Source organism: Manis javanica, chromosome 8, assembly GCF_040802235.1.
Source record: "Manis javanica isolate MJ-LG chromosome 8, MJ_LKY, whole genome shotgun sequence".
Taxonomy (NCBI): domain Eukaryota; kingdom Metazoa; phylum Chordata; class Mammalia; order Pholidota; family Manidae; genus Manis; species Manis javanica.
In genome coordinates this window covers 28,358,052-28,382,060 of record NC_133163.1, presented here as the reverse complement: position 1 = coordinate 28,382,060, position 24,009 = coordinate 28,358,052, and the positions used below count along the sequence as shown (strand labels likewise).

The following is a 24,009-nucleotide window of genomic DNA, read 5'->3' as shown; positions in this document are numbered from 1 at the left end:
ATTAGTAGACACAAATACAAAATATGAACTGTCAAACTTCAGCTAACTTAAAGGTTGAGAGGAAAAGTAAAAGATTCTCAGCAGTGATAACCTTAGAGCTCACATAGTCTGTCTACCCAATGCAGCACTGCTACAAATGTTCTTGACAGATGGGTATCTAGAGGCCTGTATATGGGATTCTAATTCATGGTCTAGATCAGCACCATCAGGTTTTTAAATTAAATTTAACTCAGTTTAATCACACTAACCATATTTCAAGTCTCCAAAAGTCAGTAAAATTAAAAACCCAGTTTTATTACAATATATTTCAAGCATCTAATAGCCATAAATAGCTAGTGGCTACCAATATTGGATGGACACTGTAGAATATAGACCATAATGATTGCATAAAGTTACTTTGAACAGCTGTGGCCTAGATGCTTTTCTTGCCAATGGGTTTCAACCCTGGACAAGTTCACTATGGATTCAATGAGACCAAGGAACAACAATGGACACTTTCTTGGGGTGAAAGGGATACACCCAACTTTATTCCCACAATGGCAGGTCAATCACTAGAATCCCGTCCACACAGTGCATGTCCGCATGCAGCAAGCCAGTCTCTGCCTCTGGGCCTTTCTACCCCAGCAGCCATCTCCGTCTCTGTCCTCGGTGCTACCACACTGCAGTCATCTCTGCTCCCTTGCAGCTATGCCACCGTGTCACCCAGAGCACTGGGCAGAGCTCTTTATATAGAATCAATAACAGTATTGCCCACACGTGTGTACTGAGCTAGCCGACCAGAGCCAGGTGAGAATCCTGACCACAGGAACCTTTACTTTATCCACAATGCTGATACTGACCTAAGTGCAGAGGAAAGTGCTTGTTAGTAAAATTGTCCTGTAGGAAACATTTTTAGCAAACTTGTTGAAACAAAAAGTATGGATATTAAAATAGTTCTAAACAACTTCCTCTTTTTTATAATATAAAAACTAGTGAACTACACTATAGAATCCAGAAACTATGAAGGTTCTTTTTTTTTTCTCGTCAATTTAAAAATACTGTCATATATACCCAGGTGAAAAGACTGTTGCTGTAGGTGGGAAAGCTACATACTAAAGTTTCACTTGTTAAGTATATTACTGAGGCAGGTTTTTTAAAAAGAGGTCCAGATTCTTGGTTAAAAAGGTGATTAGATTTAATAAGATACTGACAAACATGAACAGATCTAGAGGCAAACAGTACATGCTGAGTGATAAAGCCAGTCCTTCATCTTTAGCAGCTCCTAATTTAAGGAGATCCTTGCAAAGACTCAGAACGATGTGAGAGCTAGTATGATAGAATGTGGCCAAGCACCCAGGCCTGATGACAATATTTAATCTCATATTTCAGTTCTATTTCCATACAAGTCATTGACATCACACACACAAGAAACTTGTTTATGTAGGAAGTGTTACTGAATTGGATTGCCTTAGAATCAATGGTGTAAAGAACTTTGGCCTTGGGTCTGATTGATTAGGTCCTGGCTTAGACTAGTGACTAGTGGCTCCTCTAGCCTCTCTTGTCTCTTACAACCCCCTTCCCCAAATAGTTCTAACAGGTCCAGCACTTTGGATTTCCTGTCTGCTTCCTTTTTCACCACTTACTATTAGTTCTTGCCACCATTCACTTTTTGTTTATCACTTGTTTCTCCCTTCCTGCATCCAGGTATACAAACACAAATGGGGAAAATGTAAATGCACCACTGCAGATAATCTGAATCCACCATACTATTTTTCTCATTCTTTTACTGAACTTCAGGTCCTTACCGCACAGTGCAGCTTTTACTGTTTTTAAGCCTCCAGTGCTATAGTAAGTATGGAAAAAATAACTAATTTGATTTTACCCCTTAGCAAATAACTCTCAGACTTAACAAAACTCAAAGTCATTAAGCACGTTCTATCCAGTTCTAGTTCTCCAATTTTTATGATGTTGTGTACCTTAAACCTTTGTGGTTTTTTTTTTTTTTTTTTTTAGGAACATTGCTTATTAGGCTCCCCCCTTCACCAAGTTAAACCTTTGCTTTTTATAGTTAATGATAAATACTCCCATCCATCCTATCCAGAAAACCTTCCCCACTCCACTGGCTCTGGTTTCTAACCACATTTTGCAGTTTCTTGAGCCTTGCTCATGTATTTCCACTTTCTTTTTCCTTCTGTCGAATAAGTTTTCAAGAACACAAAAACTTAACCTAGAATCCTATCTCCTATTCACTACACTATAAAGATTCCACAGTAGTAGTTTATAGTTTAATGTATCCTCCAAATTTCTCATCTCAACTTTTGTATCTCACCATTCCACTGATGACTGGTGATAACCTAAATGAGACTGCCCTTGTAAGGGTGTACACCCTAGTTACTCTCTTAGCAGTATGGACGTAAGCTATTTCGGACTCTTATTCATGGTGTCTAGAATATAATTTTTGTCTTGTTCTTCTAGTCTGTGTTATTCCCAGAGTCTTTGCTGACTCTGGCGAATCTTGAGTATTTCATATCCTTAAGAAGATGAAGAAATAAAACTGGAGAGAAAAGTTATATGTTGTCTAGTTATTAAAGGTCACTCATTGCTTTTTTGTCATTTTCTGTCCTTTTTGCAGGAATGTCTTTGACATAGTTGTATTTATACATATAAATCTGTGTCTTTAGTTTTTAACAGGAATGTTTCTGTTATACATAATCTTCATAAACAATTTTACTGACATTCTGTGAAGTGGATGAACCATAATTTTTTTGTAGGAATTTTAGCTTTCCAATTTTTGCTATGATCTCCACAAACATCTTTGCACAAAACTTTTTTTTTGAGATTTCTAAGAATAGTTTACCATCATTTTAAGACTTTATACTTATATTACCAGATTGATTTAAGAGATTGAACTAGATCACAAATGGATGGGCTTTAGACTATACTTGACAAATGTATTGAACTGTTTTATGTGCTAAGGCACTGTTCTCAGCATTTGCAATATATAACTGAACAAACAGGCAAAAATTCCTTCTCTTGGGAATCTGAAGGAAGGAAAGAGGAGAAACTTTAAAAAAAATATATCTTTCTGGGGAGGGTGGTGAGACTATTCAACTAATCTGTTTTCTGTTAATGGGAAAAACTTGGTTAAATATTAAGTTGTGGGTAAAACCTGTTTAAATTTGTTCATGTATTGGAGGTGGGGGGAGATTGGGATTGATGCTTTAGGAATATGAAGGGCTATCTTGGAGGAGGAATTTGCAAGTAACTCATTCAGTTGATTTCATTTTAAGTTTTCTGGTTAGTTGTAGTATGAACATTTCTCCATTGTTCACATTTGGTTTTACCTGGTAGTAGTCATTACTTTTAGCTTCCAGGTGAGTGCGAGTCGGTTATTAAGGGGTTAGTTATTGGTATTGTCTTTACCGCAATTTGGCCAAAAAGCAGACAGATGCAAAAATCAAGTGACCGTGGAGCAACTCACCGTGTACCAGATACTCTTTTTTGATTTGGGGATTACAAAGGTAAGACACATTTCTGCTCTCTGGAAGTTTGCCATGAAACTTGGAGCCCAGCAATAATTACCAGGCGATGTTTGTTTTAAATGCAGTCTCTCAGGTTCTCGCTTCCTCTTAAAAGTTTTGATTCATTGGGTAGCGGGTGGAGTGCAGAGATATTTATGATTTTAATTAGCAGCCTCTTGATTGTGGTGCAGCTGATTCACACCGAGAAACACTACAAATAGGTACTACAGAGAAATGACGAAACGTTAGATTTAAGATGCCATCACTTGTAGCCTGGAGAAGCACACGCAGGACCCACTTTATGCAGAAACTCCGGTCCCGCAGCTCAAGAACAGTTCCTCATCCCAGACAACCTCAGACTCACTCTTCATCGTGGGCAGGGTTACCCTAGGTTCCGGAGGCAGGCTGGAACGCAGGGTTTTCCTCCGCCATCAGAGCGCACCACTGGAAACCCCACCCCTTTTCGTTTTGTCCGTGGGCCTCGCTCCTCCCCCGGAGGGCTGGCCTCCAACGACAACAGAGCCGGAAATGACGACACAGGTGAAGCCGTTGGGGCGGGGCCTCGGCCGGGCAGTTTCTGAGGCCGCGATTTCACATCGGAAACAAAACAGCGGCTGCTCGGGAAGGAACCTTGGTTGCGAGCGGCCGGTGGCGGCGGCGAGGAAAGCGTAGGTGCGTGATGAGGGGTCTGGGTTCAGACGAAGGCGCTGGTCACCGGTGCCGATACGGGCAGCCGCGTGCAGGGCCTGGCCCTTTGTCGCCGCCCGGGCCGCTTAGCCGGTGTCCTCGAGGATGAGCGGAGCGAGGTTGGGCGGAGACCGAGGAACCCGTGGGGAAAGAGGAGGGGCGGCCGGTTTCTCGGGGCTCCGGGCGCAGCGCGCGGTCAGGTTAAAGAGAGCCTCCCCTTCGGAACCTTGGTCCGGAAGTGCTGGTGTCCCAAAGACATCCGAGGGCGCAGGTGCCTTCGGCCGGGATTGGCCGTCTGGGCTGGAGTGGAGTAGGAGAAAGAGGAAGAGCCTTGGGCTGGTTCTGGTTGAGCAACTAGTGAAACTCCGCACCTCATGCCCTGAGTGTGTCCTTGTTAAGGAATTCGAGTGGCGCTTAAGGGCTAAGTTCCTTAAACCTCCGTTCAGGGTGGAAAAAGGGTCTGATGTTTTGCCTTGATCGGGATTGTCATGAGGCATGTATGTCCAGTGGTTTGCGTGTGTCTTAGATATTTGCGTTTTCTTCCCGCTCAGATTGTTTCAAATATCTGCTTCTCCAGTCGTAAAGTAATTTAATAATTTTTAAAGCATTGCTTGCCTGTTTTGGACAAGAAAAATAAAGTATTAAAGGGTTACTATGGGAGATAAAAATAGTTTGCAAATAACTATATGGCATGTATAATAACTATATGACAGCACGGTGTGAAGGTTACAACATTCAAGTTTGAGGCAGGTAGAGATCACATGATTAAGGGAATCTTGTGATTTGAATTATCTTTTACAATGGAAAGGTTTTCACCGTTGGAGTTGAAGTGGGGAGGGAATTTTTATCAGGTGTCCTGCAAATAGGGGCCCCCTGGACAGTAAGGGTTCAGTGACCCAGTCTGAACATTAAATAACTGTTATGAAGGAGGGGTAAATAAAACAGGGAAGTAGATTGAAGCTTGTTATATTTGGCTAATTTCAGTCACCTGCAAAAGCCTATTTCAGATCTCAACTCTTACACAGATAAAGTCCCTCACTCCCATTTAATAACAAGCCCTTAACAACGAAAAAAGAAGCCTATTTATTGAGTGTATGGATTCCTCTCCCCATCATCACCCCACCAAAAAAATGATAGAAGTGACATCTATCATTTGATTTTCCACTCTTCTACTCTGGGCCTTGGGTAGACAGTTACCACAGTCTGGGTATATTTTCCTGTAAATGGATATGATTTATTACTGAATTTTAAGTTAGTGGCTGCTGCTAGTCCTAGACTGCTGCATCAGTTTCCATTTGGCGAGAACCGGAGGACTGGAGTTGGTCTCTGAGAATCATCTTAGCAGTAAAGTTACACCATTTGTCTGTTACCAAAGCTTATATGGTTCTCTTTTCTCTCTTTGTCTCCCTCTCTCTCAATCCAGGTTCCCTTTGCTCCTGCTCTCCCACTCATATTATATCAGATGGTAGGGAGAGACTTCTTTTGGATATATTCTGAAAAATCTTCACTAGTACTGTCTCTCCTTCATGGGATGGCTGCCAGCCAGATTGGGAAGGTATTCTGAGTGTTGCACTGTTGGGGTCAGAGCTTTTCTTTCGGCACATTAAGCTGGTAGTAGGAAGGAGAATGGATAAGAGAATAGAGGTAACTTGTATAATACAGGTGAGATATAATGAGTTTGATCTTCAGTGATGGCAGAGGCTTAGAAAGGAGGAAAAACACATACAGGACATGGAAGCCAATTGAGGAGCCAGGAATAAGGTGTAAAGTTGACTAGGAGGCTTTAAGTTTAGAGATGGGAGGAAACTATCACAGAAATGAGAAAGTTAGGAGCAAAGAACTAGTTGAGAGGAAAATGAAGAAGTGGTTTGAAGTATCACTTTTGAAGTGCCGGCAAGTGAAAATGTCCTGTGGATAGGCCTGGAGCTGTAGACGTAAGAGTCACTTAAGTAGACTTACCAGCTGTTGTTGGAGCAGTGGAGAAGATGCCTGAGGAAAGGAAGGGGACAAGGAGCCCAGGCCGACCGTTAAGAACACTTACAATGAGAGAGGTGGAAGGAGGACAGGGAACCAGCTGAGGGGAATGAGTGTTAGGAGGAAAAGCTTCGTAGAGCAGTGTCACAAAGGCTGAGGAAGGGAGGGAAGCTTCAGGAAGGAAAAGGTCAGGGATTTTCATGTTAGGTCTGGTATAGCAGAAAGAACTGAAGATCTAGAACAGCACTGTCCAATGGACAATGTGAGCTACAAATATTAACTTTAAATTTCTAATCACATTTTTTAAAGGTAGAAGGAAAAGGGTAAAATTAATTGGAATAATATATTTTATGTAACTCAGTACACTTAAAATGTTTTTATGTCAACATGTGACTAACATAAAAAATGTGCTTGTCTGTCTCCCCGTTTAGATAGTGAACAACTTAAGTAAACAAGCGTTTTCTGATGCATTGGCATTCCCAGCACCTATCAATGTCTGGTTATGTAGAAGAAACCCAGTAAGTGTTAGTTGATTAAAGGGTATTAGTATTTGATTTTCACAATGCCTTGTACAGTTCTTAAGTTGATCTAAAGTAAAAGTGAGGATTGGAGCATTGCTAAATATAACCAATGATTAATTAGATGTGAGTACTCATTTTTTTCATTAAAGATTAGTTGCACTCCACCCATTTCCACAGTGAATTTGAAATAATGACTCGGGGTAATCATACCTTCCATTTAGAGTTACTAAAATAAATGTTTTTGAGGGAAAGATTCTTTATAATTATACAGATATTGATAGTATAGGACCGTAGTCCTATATCTACAATTCTGAAATCTAAAATCCCCTAAAAAATCTGAAAGACTTTTCAAGGTTCCTTTGACAGGACAGTCTAAACTGAACCTATTTATATAATTTAAGACTATTTATACGTTTGACTATATATTTACTAATGTGTTTGATTTTGTAGTTCTTTTTAAGACCCTGAGGGGCATTATAAAACATGATAATTGTATCATATTACCTTTATTTAAAAAGAAAAAAAGAATTTTAAACACATTTGGTCCTAAGGGTTTCAGATAAGGTACTCTGAATTTCTAAGTCTTTGTTTCTTTTCATTGCATCTCCTAAGCCCATATTTATTATTTAAAAACAATTACAGTAACTCTACGCAGCAGACTGCCCCAAATTTAGTGCCTTGGAGCATTTTTTCTCACTCAAGGCTCTGCTTCAAGATATAGGTCTGTGAATCAACTAGGGCAGTTCTGCTTTGTGTGTCTTATTCTGGGGAGCAGGTTGAAGGGACAGTGACTCTTCTCAGGGCAACCAGAGGAGTACAAAAAAGCAAAGCCAACTGCACAAGCACAGTCCAAGTGTCTGCTTGTGCCACATCCTCTTAAGACCCTGTTGACCAAACAAGTCATATGTTTGTGCCCCACAGCATCAACAGGGTGGGTAGTAAACTGCACCCATCTTGAGGCCAATGCAACTCACAAAGCCAAAGCAAACTTTACTGGAGAAGTATGTTCCTCTCTTGGGGATACTGGGGGAGGTGGGGGAGGAAGTGAATATTTGCTGAAAAATAATCTAATGTATCACAGATGGTTCACTGAAGTGGAGTGGGATGGAAGGAGAAAAAATAAATCTCCAGATAGGATGTGTCACTATCCTTGCTCTTTTTAGGGTCTACCACTTTCACAAAGACTCTCATAGGGCTAGGGAAATTTACTTGCTCCGGGTCTCTTAAAACTCAAGAGTAGCCTTTCCAGGATGTATTCCTAAAGTTTTAAATTAATTTCTAATTATTTTTGTTAATTTTAATTACAGAATGAGGTTTGGAGATTGGTTACATTTACTGTTGGTATGAGGCTGTCCCAGCCCATCCATATAATCAGAACTTAGACTGCCTGTCTAGAAAGTTGTCAAAGTAAAATCAAAGCTGCTTAAATACTTTTGTGGAAAAAGAGTAAATCAGAAGCTCATTTAGCATTTGAAAACTTCTTAGCATTACAATACAAAGATAATTTAAAAAGTGCTTCTGGTGGTTTTCTAAGTAAAGGAGAAACTAGTTAAGTGCTATCTGGAGTCATTAAAGCAAGCCACAAGACCTTTGTGCTGGAGAAGATCATGATAAAAAGTCCCATGAAGATATTTGTTTTTGAGGAGTACAAATTTTGTTGACATTTATCTCTGAGAGTGAAGAAAGAAAATGGAATCAATACTTAAGTAACCATGTTATAAGAGTTTGAGGGTTAGTTGTTACCTTGAGATATAGTGAGAGACAGAAATGTACTTTTCTGTTGGTGCTTCTTTAAATGGGATTTTTAATAAACTTACTTTGAGATTGTAAACATTGCTTCTGTGATACTTTTTGAAGTGCTGATGGATAGAAGGTTCTGGTTAGATAGACTTTTCTGTTCACATCTAAACTTCAAGATTATTTGTGTTCTCTAGGGTTTTCTTAGTCTCATTGTATATAATGAAAAGAAATTGTAGTTGCCCATCAGAATGATTTCTTTTTCCTTTTATCTGACTGAGCAAGTGTCCCGAGAAAAAGGAAACAGACGACAGTGAATTCAAATGTGCTATGTCAATCTCAGAAAATCTTTAGCAGGTGGCCAGAGAGAGAAAACACCAAAATCTGCTGTCCCAATTCCCACTCTCTCTGCAATCCAGGTCACATGAAAGATCCTCACTTCCCAACATCTGTCTTTTCTTGTCCTCAGGGCAAGAATGCAAAGAATGTCATAAAGTAAGCTAGTGTCTTTTGCCACACTGCCTGAACAGTGGGGTCATTGGCCTTCTCCATGCAATCATCATTTGTTTTCAGCTGTTACTGGACCAGAATCAAATCTGGCTTTGCCTGCCCCTTTCCTTGTATGAACAGTGTTTGTTCACCAGGCCTGAGTGAAGATCGAGCAAGCCATATCACCTGCATCTGCTTCCTACTGAGCTCCAGGAAGGAGCAGCTCTTCCAGGGAGGGTCACCCTGCAGCGTTGTGGTCTTCAAAGTGTCAGTGAAAGCATGAGCTTCTCTGGGTGAACTGGAAAAGACCTGGGCTGGGTGTCAGAATACCTGGGCTCCAGAACTGGTCTAACTTGCCCTATAATTGTGCCCTGGCAAATTCTTTCACCTCTCCTGAGCTTTAGTTTTTCGTCTGTAAATACAGATGTGCCTTTGGAAATAGTATTGGGTTATGCCTAAGTGACTGCTATATTATTTATGATTCTTACCAGACTTATCTGAGAAAGGTCGGATATGATAACCAGTTTTTTTGTTTCTTATAATGACTAAAACAGATCCTGTAAGCATAGGGCTAATAATGGAAACTACTTAAAATGACCAGATTCTCACTGTAGCTGTTGCTGCTCCTGCTGCTTCTCTTGGGAATGCTTTTGGCACTTCAGTTTTTAATTTATAGTTAGACCAGTTATTGAAGTTTAAGATCTCATTTACTACTACTTTTTAAAAATATCTCTTTTACTCCTAAGTAGTAGTTTTACTAGTAATAAAAATTAGCTCACTGTATTTAATGCTCATTGCTGTAAACTCCTAAAAGGGCGGGGATGGAGTTTTACAGAGGCAACAATGTAATGTGTGAGCCTTTGCTTTGCTCCTTTGCTAACTGGGTGTGACCTTGGGCAAGTTAGTGAACTTCTGTATTGCACATTTTCATCTGTAAAATGGGTAAAGTAAATGTAATTAATGAAATCCTCTCAGTGTCTGTCTCTGAGTTTTGATATAAGTAGACAGCTGGTAAACTACTGAATGAATAATCACTTTTCCTCTCATATTTTGCTGTAAATGTAATTTACTTTCTATTTTTGCCTGCGTTGCCCTTTCTTGCTTCATTTAGCTAACACTGTCTTATTTGTTTTGTTTCTGAGGGATCATAGAGAACATTAATGACGTATCTGAGGGTTTTCCTTTAATAGAGCTGTGCTTTAAATGATATGGTATTGTCAGAGCAGCCAGTGGAGGTAACTAATTGCAGCTTTTTCTGTTGCCATCTGTGGCATTTCTGGGCTAAGGTAGTAGGTGCTATATTAAATGTTTTTATGGGAAGCAAGGGGATAATATGTGTTCTGATCATTAATGCTACATTAATATTAAAGTTTCAATTAGTTTTCAAAAATCTTTAGAAACATAGGTCAGACATTCACTTTGAATACTTATTGCCCTTAGAAAATATAACTAATATTTTGGAATCTTCCTCACTTTTGGGTAAATGAACATACATATTGCCAACTCTTAATTTTATCCACTTTAGAAGATAGGCCCCATGGTATGAACAACCCTAAATATAGGTTTACTCCCACAAAAGTCCACTTGAATTTTTTGACTAAAGTATATGGCAGCATGCACAGATATTGGTTTATAGCTCTGTTCATTTTCACAGACTGAAACTCCTATGTAATCACCATCCCAACCAAGAAACAAACATTACCAATACCCCCAGTTTCCCATGTACCACCTTCCAGTGACTCCCCATAAAAGTAGTTACTTTCTCTATTTGTGTTTTTATTTCACTTTATTTTTAAAACAAATATAAATTAATTTTGTCATGTTAATATTAATTTTTTGTCCTCTGGTCCAGTGCCAGCTAACTGTGGGCTGAAATTGGAGGGGAGGAGGAAGGATAGGCATGGCATAGAAAAGCATGTGGGATAGAAGATACAAGGGAAAACATACCTTGGTTAGAAATCTGTCATGATGTGATTGAGCCAAATATAGGTAATTAAGGGTTAATTTGAAAGTGATACCTTTAGTAGAGTAAAAAGTGGCTTTATGTGTTCTTGATGAAAAATCATTAGACTAAAAAAGTGGAATACTTAGAGGGTAGAAGATCCTGAAAGGAAAATGAAACAGGACATTGACAAAATGCTTTCATGTGAATATGTGTATGGTAATGTTTTAGATATGCATGAATTGGAATACCACTTACATATATGAACAGATTTTTTCCTTCTGTATTTCTAAAAACTTCTATGGAAAGGAAAGTTGAATTCATAAAGAATTAGCTGATGGAAGTTAAGGTATGGCAAATGGGAAGGGGCAAATGAGAATGTGGCTGCCCAGGAGGACAAACTCTGGGACACAGAGTAATGTGTGTAGACAAGGCTGTGCCAGAAGGCAAAGCAAAATCCTGAGGCTGGGAGGCAGGAGTCTGTAATTTCTGTCCTGGTCTGCCTGCCCGGTTGTATGGTTTTAAGCAAGTCACTGAACTTGGGTCCTCTTCTGCTTTTGTAAAATAGGCATGTTACCTATCTATTTGCCCTGCCTTGGGACATAATGGTAAGAATAAAATGAGATGATAGAATTTTGCAAAACTAAAAGCACTAGACAATATTTTATGGAGATATAAAAGTTAGTTTGGCTTGGTCAGCATAGAAAAAGGAATGTTGATGAGAACATTACTTAAGATCATTCACCTCCCTTTTCCTCCCTTTTGCTGTCAGTCTGAAATCATTAGATGTCTTTGTGATTGAAAGCACTTGGTCTTTCAAATAGATCTGCTCATTACCAAAGAGGGATCATGAACTGACAAAAGTTTGTCAGTTGAAGGTCACGGCAAATTAATGTATTTCTGGTTTACAAATTGGTTTTATTAAATATTTGATTGATGTGAATAGATTTACTAGGATTTGACCGATGCTGGGTGACCTGGTAAAATCCTGTTTCAGATATAACCTGGGAGCCTGCAAGTGACAACAGCCTGCGAGGTCCTTAGACAGCGTGGCCTGCCTGGAGGAGAACACATGAAAAAAAGGTTTATTTTGTTGAATGTACTATATGAAAGTGTTTACAAATCAAAGTATAATGCACAAAGAATTGTTTTCTTTTTCACTTTCAGAACCCCAAGAGGCTTTGTCATCTGTGAAAAAGTATTTCTGTACAGTTGCTTCAATGACAGAGTTACCTGCACCCTTATCCTACTTCCAGAATGCACAGATGTCCGAGGACAACCACCTGAGCAATACGGTACGTAGCCAGGTACAGTGTCAGTCAACCTCTGCAACTACCCTGGCCAGACTATGGATTCAGTGATCACTTGTCCTCACCTCCAAGAGAGACCGAGGGAGCTGAGCAGGCTTTCTTTGCTTTACTAAATTTACATATTTGTTGAACATCAGCTCAGGGCAAAGCATTTGTAACATTTGGTGCTGGGCACCCAAAGCTGTGTGAAATGGGTGTTACTACAGTTCCTCTCTGGCTCAGATATCCCTTCTGAGCCTTCTCTAGCTTCCCCAGCTACTTATTATTTTGCCTATCTTGCTCTTACTCTCTGTGAGCTGAGTTCATTATATTTACTTTAATATTTTTAGTACCTACTTTGTTTCCTGAAAGTGCTCAGTAAATGCTTACTAACAGAATGCACAGTGATGAATGCAAGGCTAAGTGTCAAAGTCCTAAGAGAGTTCAAAGTTGAGAATCAGGAAAAGGGGTGTAACCTATGGTATGGGACACTGGACTCTGCCAGTTACACACACACACATCGAATCTGTTAGCTAATCTTTACAGACTGAATGCAGATTTCAGAGATGGCCTATGAGGTGGCCGGGGAATTGGGAGGAGTTTTAGAGGTGGAGCCAGAAAAGGGGGGAAACAACTGTAAGCTAAGGCCAACTATAAGCTATACAGGGGCAGGGGAGTGGTGGTGTCAGGCTTTCCTCTATTAGCGGCAGAAACAGTGGTAGATGGAAACAGGTTCTGAATCAGTAGAAATGATTTCTCATAATTACTGTTTGTCTGAAAGAGCAAGGGTTGCCTTGTGGGCTAGTGTGTGCTTGTCACTAAAAGTAGTCACAGAAGCTGGGAGACTATCAGCCAAATCTGCAGAGGGTTAGTCCATGAAACAAGCAGTAACCTAGAGGGACCAGATGGCCTGCAAGTTCCCGTCACATTCCAAAGATTTAAGATACAGTTAAGGGTCAGATGTGGGAAGAAAGGCTTCACAAAGTAGGCTGATGGGTCGGTAGGATTAGAATAAGGCAAACTGGAAAGTCATTACTGATAGAAGAAATAACACTAGGGGAGGAAGAATTTACTCAAATGTAAATTAACAAAGAGGCTATACTAAGAGATGTGTCAGCAGAGGCAGATCTGTTTTGCTATAACACTTTTAATCAAGTGGAATCAAGTTAAAATGAGTATTAAGGGAAGCCCAGCAAGCGAGCCCTGGCTGTAGAGGGTAGCATGTAGCCTGAGGAGTGTGGGAGGATAGGGGCTGTTGCACACTGTGCCTTGGTGCTTGGTGGATAAGGATGTTAGCAAGAATGATCTTTGTTGCAACACATTTGCTCCTCTACTATGTATGTATCAGCAACTTGATTTACTCCTTTTTCCTGATCTCCGGGAATAGCTTTTTGAAAAGTTAGGATGGGGCTGGATCCTGAAGTTCTTTGGTAGTTTGAATGCTACAGACTTTGTATTCATTTTTAAACTCCTTCTTCAGAGGAGGGAGAAGGAAAGTAGCAGCAGACCCAGTCAGTAGTCATAAGTCTGGGTACCCCTTCCTTACTCAGAGCAGGTCCTATTGATCTCATGTGGATCTCTTTGAACAAAAGTTTCCACAACTAACAAGCTTTGAAAAAAACACAGCTATATGTCACTCATCTGTCCCAATTCCTCTAGAGGCGTGTCATCTTAAATAAAACCGGTCTGTGAGGTCTTAACCCTCCCCCGCTGCCATCTCTCTCTTACCTCTTACTGCCCTCTCCCTGCCTCACTGCCTCCTCAGTTCTGCCTCTGTGCCGGATGCCGTCGTCATTTCCCCGCTCTTCTCAGGTGGCTCCCTTCATGTCATTTCATGAGTCACCTTACCAGTGTGGCCTGGCCACCTTACCTTGCCTTCCTCCTGGCATTCCCTGTATCCTTACAGTGCTTTACTTGTGTATAGCGCTTACCAGTATTTCTACCATACCATCTCTTAATGTATTTTCCTATCTCCCTCCTACCCACTCACCCTGTGTGAGCTGCTTGAGGCCTGTGTGAGCTGCTTGAGGCCAGGATCATCTCCTATGTATCCCCAGCTCCAAGAACAGTGCTTGGCACATAATGTATTTTCCATTGTTAATGTAGTATTATTTATATCCTTCACATTCAAGTTTTGTGGGGCTTTTAAGCTTTTTTTTCCTACCTTTTTTTACACCTTAGTGATTGCTAAATTGAAATAAAGGCTGCTATTGGTACAGTTGATACAGGATTTTTATTAACAGTTACGTATGTTCATGATGTAGTAAGTCTTAGTGTTTATGTTCTCAGTGGTACCTTCCAGATCTATTAGGGTATTGCTGTCTAAAAAGTAGGGCCTGATTTATTTAGCTTTTACTCTGCTATCGATAATGAGATGTCAAGTAAGTTTATCTTTCTTTATGTCCTTAAAAATGCCTTCTAGCACATAGTGGATCTGTGTCATCTTACTACACTGATGGACAGTGATTACATTGGGGTGAGGGTGGGGACTTGATAATATGGGCAAATGTAGTAACCACATTGTTTTTTCATGTGAAACCTTCATAAGAGTGTATATCAATCATACCTTAATAAAAAAGAAAAAAAATGCCTTCTACAATTAAGAGGATCTGAATACATTCTCATACTTTTCTGTTTCCACAGGATAGGTATTATTCCCTTTTTACAATTTAAATGCTTGTCTAGGATCATATAGAAAATTAAATGTCAGTCTTGCAACTTAAAATTGTGCTTTCTAATTCCTACTTCACAGCAGTGTTTTTCCTCTTCTTTCATCTGCCTCTTACTCTGGAAAAATGTTGTGATATTGAAAGGAGATATTGTATGAAAAAATTCTGGAGAAGAAAAATAATGAAGTCTGTGTATTCATTTCGTACTAATATACTTTAAACAATCCCAACGAAGAGGAAAAGAATCTCGTTAAGTTTTTTAGCTATAAAGAAGCCCTTGTATAAGTATGCTCTGGTTGGAGGTAGGTCAAAATTTAAATTGTATATAAATGACTGTTTTTGCAGATTAATTGAAAGTACCTTTTATTTCTGTTCTTGGATAGTGGATTTGTTAAATACAAGTATGAAGACAAGCCTCTGTAGGCACAGAAAATCTTAATCAGGCTAATTTCTTCTTTATTTGATCAGTGGCTAGATTAAAGCCATCAGAAGGGAATTAATTGAGAGATATGGAAAGTTTGAGTCTTTCCACACTGCTCAAGAAAGGGAGGTGACATATTGAGTGTCTTTAGTGTATTGGACTCTGTTAGATACTGTCATAAACATGTAGTTTTAGAGCCTTGCATTTGAGGATGTTTACTGTTAGCAGATCTTCCTTCTGTCTTGCCCTTCTTTGAATAACTACTCTGTTAAAGTGCTGATCTATATGAATATGTCCTCTAAAAAACACAAACATGGTTTTACATTAAATATTACAAAAAGAAAATCCATTTAAGAATATTTTTGAAACTGGAAGAAAAGTGAGTAACTTCCTTCCAGACTACTCAAAGATCAGAGTAAGGACGTGGATCCTCTTCCTTTCCTCTGCTCGGGATTCCTCCAAGGTCAGGAGCATCCCTAGTCTTGAACTCATATGAAGCAATCCTTTGAGTTTGGGAAAGAAGTAGGAGGTACTTCCAGATACTGAAAACTGTCCAAGAACACTGATGAATTGGAATTTAGGGATTGTGGCATTTAGGAATTAGAAGTAGGCTCCTCAAAGGGAAGAACTACCTTTGATCCAGTTGTAATTTGAATCAGCTATGTGTACGTTTGACTTAATTTGCTTACTTTCTTAGTATCCCACTTTTTCCATCTGTAAAATGGATGGTTTACTAGATAAATTCTCTTAAGTGTTGTGACCAGAAGTTAGGGTGACCAACTGTCCTACTGAAGATTGAGAGGGTCCTGAAAAAAATACTTTCCATTTTAAAATTGAGACAGTCCTAAGAAAATAGGATAAGTAGATGACCCAGTCAGAAGTATAATGAAATTGACATCATTTGGGATTTGACTAACCAAGTCTCATTCAATTAGATGACTCTCTGTATAACTTCAAGTATTATCACAATGACCTATTATTAGTGTTCAAGTAGAATATAACATTTAAACCATTATTCTCATTCTAAAATTAAAATGTTGCCCTTGGCTTCATTGGTCAGTGATGCTTAGCATATATAATAATGGGCTGCCTTAGTCCAAAAATAGGTTTTCTTTTCATAAACTACTGTGGATAATTTCATTCACAGTGAAGAGATTTGAAGTTTGATGAGATAAGTCAGAGAACTGGAAAAGGGTTTTTTTTTTAACCTAAATATTTACTTCTCAAATTTTTATTATGTACTATTTTAAGCTTATGCAGAAAAGTATGGCAAATAATACAATGAGCATCCAAGTACCTTCCATCCTACTCCATTAAAATTTAACATCTTGTCTTATTTGTATACTTTATTTTTGTGTATTTTTTTTTCCTGAAGAGTATTTTCACTCAGCTATCTCAGTTTCTATTATATATTGATTCTACTCTAAACAAAATCCTAGCAATCAAAATCTTGTGGAAAACAGACTGGTTATATAAGAAAAAGAAAACATAGAAGAAATTGAAGCACCTCCCACATTCTCCTTCCTTTATTCCCAGAATAGTAGTTACTATCCTGAATTTGGTGTCTATAATGCTTACTATATATATATTACTACATATATATATGTATATGTATGTATGTATACTTATGAACATAAACAATATTTAATTATATTGCTCCACATGTTTTAAAACTATACAAATAAAGTATGTCAGTGTATAAAAGTTAGAGAAAAAAGTTCCCAGATATTTTTAATTTATACATACCTGTTGCAGAAAAGACATGTTTTTGGAATTTATGTATACCTAGATGCATGTAGTTCATCTTTATTTTTTGAATATATAAAGTTCTATTCTCCTATTTATAAATCTTTGGTAGTTTCAGTTTTATCACAATAACTTAACAGTGTGGTGATGACATTCTCATTCATTAATCCTCTGCACATGCTTGAATTTCTCTAAGATAATTGCTCTGATTAGGTATATGGATCTTAAGATGTATTAAAGATTTCCAGTGTGTTCTCCAAAGCGATTGAGGAGTGTATGGTAGTTTCCATTTTTTTACATCCTTGCCAGTTCTTGGTATTGTCCATCTTACTATGTGTCAGTTGGATGATTTTGAAGGGATACCTCATGTTATTTTAATTGTATTTTCCAAATTTCTATTAAGGTTATTTTCTTTTCTTGTACTTATTGGCCATTTGCATTTTCTCTTTTGTGAATTGCCTGTTCATGTACTTTGCACATTTTTCAATTGATGGTTTCAATTGTTTTTCTTACTGATTTGTAGGAATGTAGTATATTTTGTTGGTGGGAGGGTGGTTACTAATCCCATGTTGGCCAAAGAAATATTTCTTATCCGTAGCTTCAGTTTATTTATTGTGTATAGTTTAAATGTTTTAGGTAGGTGAATTATTCTTTTTTAAAAATGAATTAATTTCTATTTTTTCACTTAAAAATAGTTGAAAAATATGCTGTAATAGATTAGGAGCCCTGAATATGAAAAAACCTTTTCTGTATCTGAAAAAGAACTAAACTACTATTTTGAAAACTGCTCTGTAGGCCGGCTAGTGTTCAACTGTTCCGTTCATCTTATGTCTTATATCTACACCAGAAAAATAAGATAAGGAAAAGATGGGTGATCTTCCTGATTTTCCCCTTTTATTTTTTTCCAAATGTGCTATAACATAGTTATTTTACAATTTAAAGAGAAAACTTTTTTAAAAAGGAAAATTTTTGAATGTGAAGAAAGGTCACAAAAGCATGGTGATGCTACCTAGAGAGTATGTGTGGAAAGGGGAGAAGTGTTCAAGGTTCTCCATGATGACTGACTGACAGTAGTGGGGAGTTAGAACACCTTCTGTAAAAGAAACCAGGGGGAGGAGCCAAGATGGTAGCGTGAGTAGGACAGTGGAAATCTCATCCCAAAAGCATATATATTTTTGAAAATACAACAAATACAACTATTCCTAAAAGAAAGACCAGAAGATACAGTACAACAGCCAGGCTATGTCTACACCTGTGTCAACCCAGCGCCTCATGAAGGGGGTAAGATACAAGCTGCAGCCAGGCGGGACCTGAGTGCACCCCCCACTGAAGCTCCCCAGCAGAAGGAGAGGGGTCAGAGCAGGGAGGGAGTGGGAGCCCAGGACTGCTAAATACCCAGCCCTAGTCATCTGCACTGGGAGCACAGACACACAGTGCATGGTGTGCTGGATACTAGGGAAATGGAACAGTAAAACCTGCGAGCGGGTTCCCACAGGCGGCACCGCTGGGACCAAACAAAAGCGGGCGCTTTTTGAAAGTCTTTAAAGGACAGGGGCCTCACAGTTGGACGGAAGCGACCCAGCACACTCAACCCAGCAGCTGGGAATCCCGGGGAATTCTGGGCGCCCTAACCCCCCAGGCGGCAGCGCAGCTCTGATGCTCCTTACAGCGATGAACAGCCTCCTGCCTGTTCCCCCTCCGCACCATAGCAGAGCATCAGCCTGAGACCAGCCACACCCACAGCAGCCGTGCACGGCATCCTCCGCAGCCACCTGGGCCAGACTCAGAGGCCCTGTCAGCACGCAGCTGCCCAGCACAAGCGGCTAGGGGTTGCCGTTCTCAAAGGAAGGGAAGGAGAGAGGAAAGCGGGAAGGGACTTTGTTATCCCAGCTGACACACACACCAACTGCCTATGACTACCTCTATTGCCATGAAATGGCAGAAGAATTTGATACAGACAAGAATAACACAGACATCACCTGAGATGAAACCCGGGAGATAGATTTAACCAATCTTCCTGAAAAAAAATTCAAAATAAAGGTCATAACCATGCTGATGGAACTGCAGACAAAAATGCAAGAGCTAACGGATAAAGTTGGGAGGGAGAATACAGAAATAAAACAATCTCTGGAATGACTTAAAAGCAGAATGGACGAGGTGTAAGAGGCCATTAATGGAATAGAAATCAGAGAACAGGAACGCAGAGAAGGTGACGCAGAGAGAGATAAAAGGATCTCCAGGAATGAAAGAATATTAAGAGAACTGTGTGACCAATCAAAATGGAACAATATTTGCATTATACGGTTACCAGAAGAAGAAGAGAGAAAAAAAGGGATAGAAAATGTATTTGAAGAAATAATTGCTGAAAACATCCCCAAACTGGGGGAGGAAATAGCCTCTCAGACCACACAAGCACACAGAACTCCCAACAGAAGAGACCCAAGGAGGACAACACCAAGACAGATAATATTTAAAATGGTAAAGATCAACGACAAGGACAGAGTATTAAAGGCAGCCAGAGAGAGAAAAAAGGTTATCTACAAAGGAAAACCCATATGGCTGTCATCAGACATCTCAACAGAAACCTTACAGTCTGGAACAGAATGGCATGATATATTTAATGCAATGAAACAGAAGGGTCTTGAACCAAGAATACTGTATCCAGCATGATTATCATTTAAATATGAAGGAGTGATTAAACAATTCCCAGACAAGCAAAAGTTGAGGGAATTTGCCTCTCACAAACCACCTATACAGGGTATTCTATGGGCACTGCTCTAGGTGGAAGCACTCCTAAGGCTGAATAGATGTCATCAGAGAAAATAAAATCACAGCAAAGAAAGCAGATCAACCAAATACCAAATAAAGGCAAAAAATAAAATCAGTTACCCACAAAAGCAATCAAAGGAAACACAAAAGAGCACAAAATAAAACACCTAGCATATAAAGAATGGAGGATGAGGAATTAGAAGGGCGAGAAATAAAGAATCATCAGTCTCTGTTTATAATAGCTGAATTAAACGAGTTAAGTTAGGCAGTAAGATAGTAAACAAGCTAACCTTGAACCTTTGGTAACCACGAATCTAAAGCCTGCAATGGCAATAAGTACATATCTTTCAATAATCACCCTAAATGTAAATGGACTGAATGCACCAATCAAAAGACACAAAGTAATAGAATGGATAAAAAGGCAAGAACCATCTATATGCTGCCTACAAGAGACTCACCTCAAAACCAAAGACATGCACAGACTAAAAGTCAAGGGATGGAAAAAGATATTTCATGCAAACAACAAGGAGAAAAAAGCAGGTGTTGCAGTACTACTATCAGACAAAATAGACTTCAAAACAAAGAAAGTAACAACAGATAAAGAAGGACATTACATAATGATAAAGGGGTCAGTCCAACAAGAGGATATAACCATTTTAAATATATATGCACCCAATACAGGAGCACCAAGACATGTGAAACAAATACTAACAGAATTAAAGGAGGAAATAGAATGCAATACATTCATTTTAGGACACTTCAACACACCACTCACTCCAAAGGACAGATCCACCAGACAGAAAATAAGGACACAGAGGCACTGAAGAACACACCAGAACAGATGGACCTGATAGACATCTACAGAACTCTACATGCAAAAGCAACAGGATACAAATTCTTCTCAAGTGCACATGCAACATTTTCCAGAATAGACCACATACTAGGCCACAACAGAGCCTCAGTAAATTAAAAAAGATTGAAATTCTACCAACCAACTTCTCAGACCACAAAGGTATAAAACTAGAAATAAATTGTACAAAGAAAGCAAAAAGGCTCACAAACACATGGAGGCTTAATAACATGCTCCTAAATAATCAATGGATCAATGACCAAATTAAAATAGAGATCAAGCAATATATGGAAACAAATGACAACAATAACACAAAGCCTCAACTTCTGTGGACGCAGCGAAAGCAGTTCTAAGAGGAAAGTATATAGCAATCCAGCCCTATTTAAAGAAGGAAGAACAATCCCAAATGAATAATCTAAAGTTACAATTATCAAAATGGAAAAAGAATAACAAATGAGGCCTAAAGTCAGCAGAAGGAAGGACATAATAAAGATCAGAGAAAAAATAAACAAAATTGAGAAGAATAAAACAATAGAAAAAAACCAGTGAAACCAAGAGCTGGTTCTTAGAGAAACTAAACGAAATAGATAAGCCTCTAGCCAGCCTTATTAAGAGAAAAAGAGAATCAACACACATCAACAGAATGAGAAACGAGAACGGAAAAATCACGACGGACCCCATAGAAATACAAAGATTTATTAGAGAATACTATGAAAACCTATGTACTAACAAGCTGGAAAACCTAGAAGAAATTGTCAACTTTCTAGAAAAATACAACCTTCCAAGACTGACCAAGGAAGAAACAGAAAATCTGAACAGACCAATACCAGCAACAAAATTGAAGTGGTAATTAGAAAACTACACAAGAGCAAAACCCCCAAGTCAGATAGATTTACCACAGAATTTTATCAGACATACATAGAAGACATAATACCCATTCTCCTTAAAGTTTCCAAAAAATAGAAGAGGAGGGAATACTCCCAAACTTATTCTATGAAGCCAGTGTCACCCTAATACCAAAACCAGGCAAATACCCAAAAAAGAAAATTACAGACCAATATCCCTGATGAACATAGATGCAAAAATACTTTACAAAATATTAGCAAACCGAATTCAAAAGTACATCAAGAGGATCATACACCATTATCCAGTGGGATTCGTCCCAGGGATGCTAGGATGGTACAACATTAAAAAATCCATCAACATCATCCACCACATAAACAAAAAGGACAAAAATCACACAATCATTTCCATAGATGCTGAAAAAGCATTCGACAAAATTCAACATCCATTCATGATAAAAACTCTCAACAAAATGGGTATAGAGGGCAAGTACCTCAACATAATAAAGGCCATATATGATGAATCCACAGCCAGCATCATACTGAATAGCGAGAAACTTAAAATTTTTCCTCTAAGATTGGGTACAAGACAGGATGCCCACTCTCCCCACTTTTATTCAACATAGTACTGGAGGTTCTAGCCACAGCAATTAGACAAAACAAAGAAATTCAAGGAATCCAGATTGGTAAAGAAGTCAAACTGTCACTATTTGCAGATGACATGATATTGTACATAAAAAACCCTAAAGACTCCCCTCCAAATCTACTAGAACTAATATCGGAATTCAGCAAAGTGGCAGGATACAAAATTAATACACAGAAATCAGTGGCTTTCCTATACACTAACAATGAACTAGGAGAAAGAGAAGTCAGGACAACAATTCCATTCACAATTGCATCAAAAATAGTAAAATACCTAGGTATAAACCTAACCAAGGAAGTGAAAAACCTATACCCTGAAAACTACAAGACATTCTTAAGAGAAATTAAAGAGGACACTAACAAATGGAAATTCATACCATACTCTTGGCTAGGAAGAATTAATATTGTCAAAATGGCCATCCTCCCCAAAACAATCTAGAGATTCAATGCAATCCCTATCAAATTACCAACAGCATTCTTCAATGAACTGGAATAAATAGTTCTAAAATTCATATGGAACCACAAAAGACCCCGAATAGCCAAAGCTATTCATAAATGACAGATCCGATAAAGGGTTGACATCCAAAACATATAAAGAGCTCACGCAACTCAACAAACAAAAAGCAAATAATCCAATTAAGAAATGGGCATAGGAGCTGAACAGACAGTTCTCCAAAGAAATTCAGATGGCCAACAGACACATGAAAGGAGGCTCCACATCGCTAGTCATCAGAGAAATGCAAATTAAAACCACAATGAGATATCACCTCACACCAGTAAGGATCGCCACTATCCGAAAGACAAACAACAAGACATGTTGGCGAGGTTGTGGACAAAGGGGTACCCTCCTACAGTGCTGGTTGGAATGTAAATTCGTTCAACCATTGTGGAAAGCATTATGGAGGTTCCTCAAAAAGCTCAAAATAGACATACCATTTGACCCAGGAATATCACTTCTAGGAATTCACCCGAAGAATGCAGCAGCCCAGTTTGAAAAAGACAGATGCACCCCTATGTTTATCGCAGCACTATTTACAATAGCCAATTAATGGAAGCAACCTAAGTGTCCATCAGTAGATGAATGGATAAAGATGTGGTACATATACATAATGGAGTATTATTCAGCTGTAAAATGAAAACAAATCCTACCATTTGCAACAACATGGATGGAGCTAGAGGATATTATGCTCAGTGAAATAAGCCAGGCAGAGAAGGACAAGTACCAAGTGATTTCACTCATATGTGGAGTATAAGAACAAAGAAAAAACTGAGCGAGTAAAACAGCAGCAGAATCACAGAACCCAAGAATGGACTAACAATTAGCAAAGGGAAAGGGAGTGGGGATAATGGGTGGGAAAGGAGGGATAAGGGGAGCTCACAAAAAAGGGGGCACTACGATTAGCATGTATAATGTGGGGGGAGACACGGGGAGATCTGTGCAACACAGAGAAGACAAGTAGTCACTCTACAGCATGTTACTCCGCTGATGGACAGTGACTGTAATTGGGTTTGTGGGGGGGACTTGGTGAAGGGGGGATCCTTGTAAACAATGTTTCTCATGTAATTGTAGATTAATGATACCAAAAAAAGGAAAAGAAACCAGAGAAACATGACAGCATGTGGTTCTTGAGAACTTCCATACTTGTAATTGGAGATTATATTACGCCGTTACCATCATTAAATGGTTTGGTTATATTTTCCAGTCTCCTTTTTAAAAGATTGAAATGTTTATAATGCATTATAGAAATTTTTCATTAAAAATATTGAAGGACTTTTCCTTTCACCTTTGATTAGCTAGAAAACTAACCCATATAAAACATTTTAATTCCTATGAATAACAGATAAGAGTAGGGTAGGTGCATTTTTCTAGTCCTTTTTCACAAGTTTTTACTATTTTATATTTGTTGACTCCATCTAGGGTGTAAAATCTG

The 24,009-nt window shown here is 38.8% G+C and overlaps 1 protein-coding gene across 6 annotated transcripts in view; it reads left to right on the top strand.

Moving 5' to 3' along the window:
* Nucleotides 1-4,034: 4,034 nt before the first annotated feature.
* The window catches only part of PSEN1 (presenilin 1), a 106,771-nt gene continuing 86,796 nt past the window's right edge, over nt 4,035-24,009 (top strand). For 2 of the 6 annotated variants that reach the window (XR_012133764.1, XM_073242177.1), the window contains exons 1-3: nt 4,035-4,172; nt 11,848-11,933; nt 12,018-12,145. Coding sequence is in view for 5 of the 6 variants with exons in the window: in XM_073242177.1 (XP_073098278.1) it covers nt 12,071-12,145 (75 nt within the window). In the remaining variant the exon portion in view is untranslated. Of the gene's footprint in view, nt 4,173-5,610; nt 5,653-5,721; nt 5,743-6,592; nt 6,680-11,847; nt 11,934-12,017; nt 12,146-24,009 lie in introns of those variants that run through there. The other 4 variants (XM_073242180.1, XM_073242179.1, XM_073242181.1 and 1 more) reach the window with 4 other exon arrangements.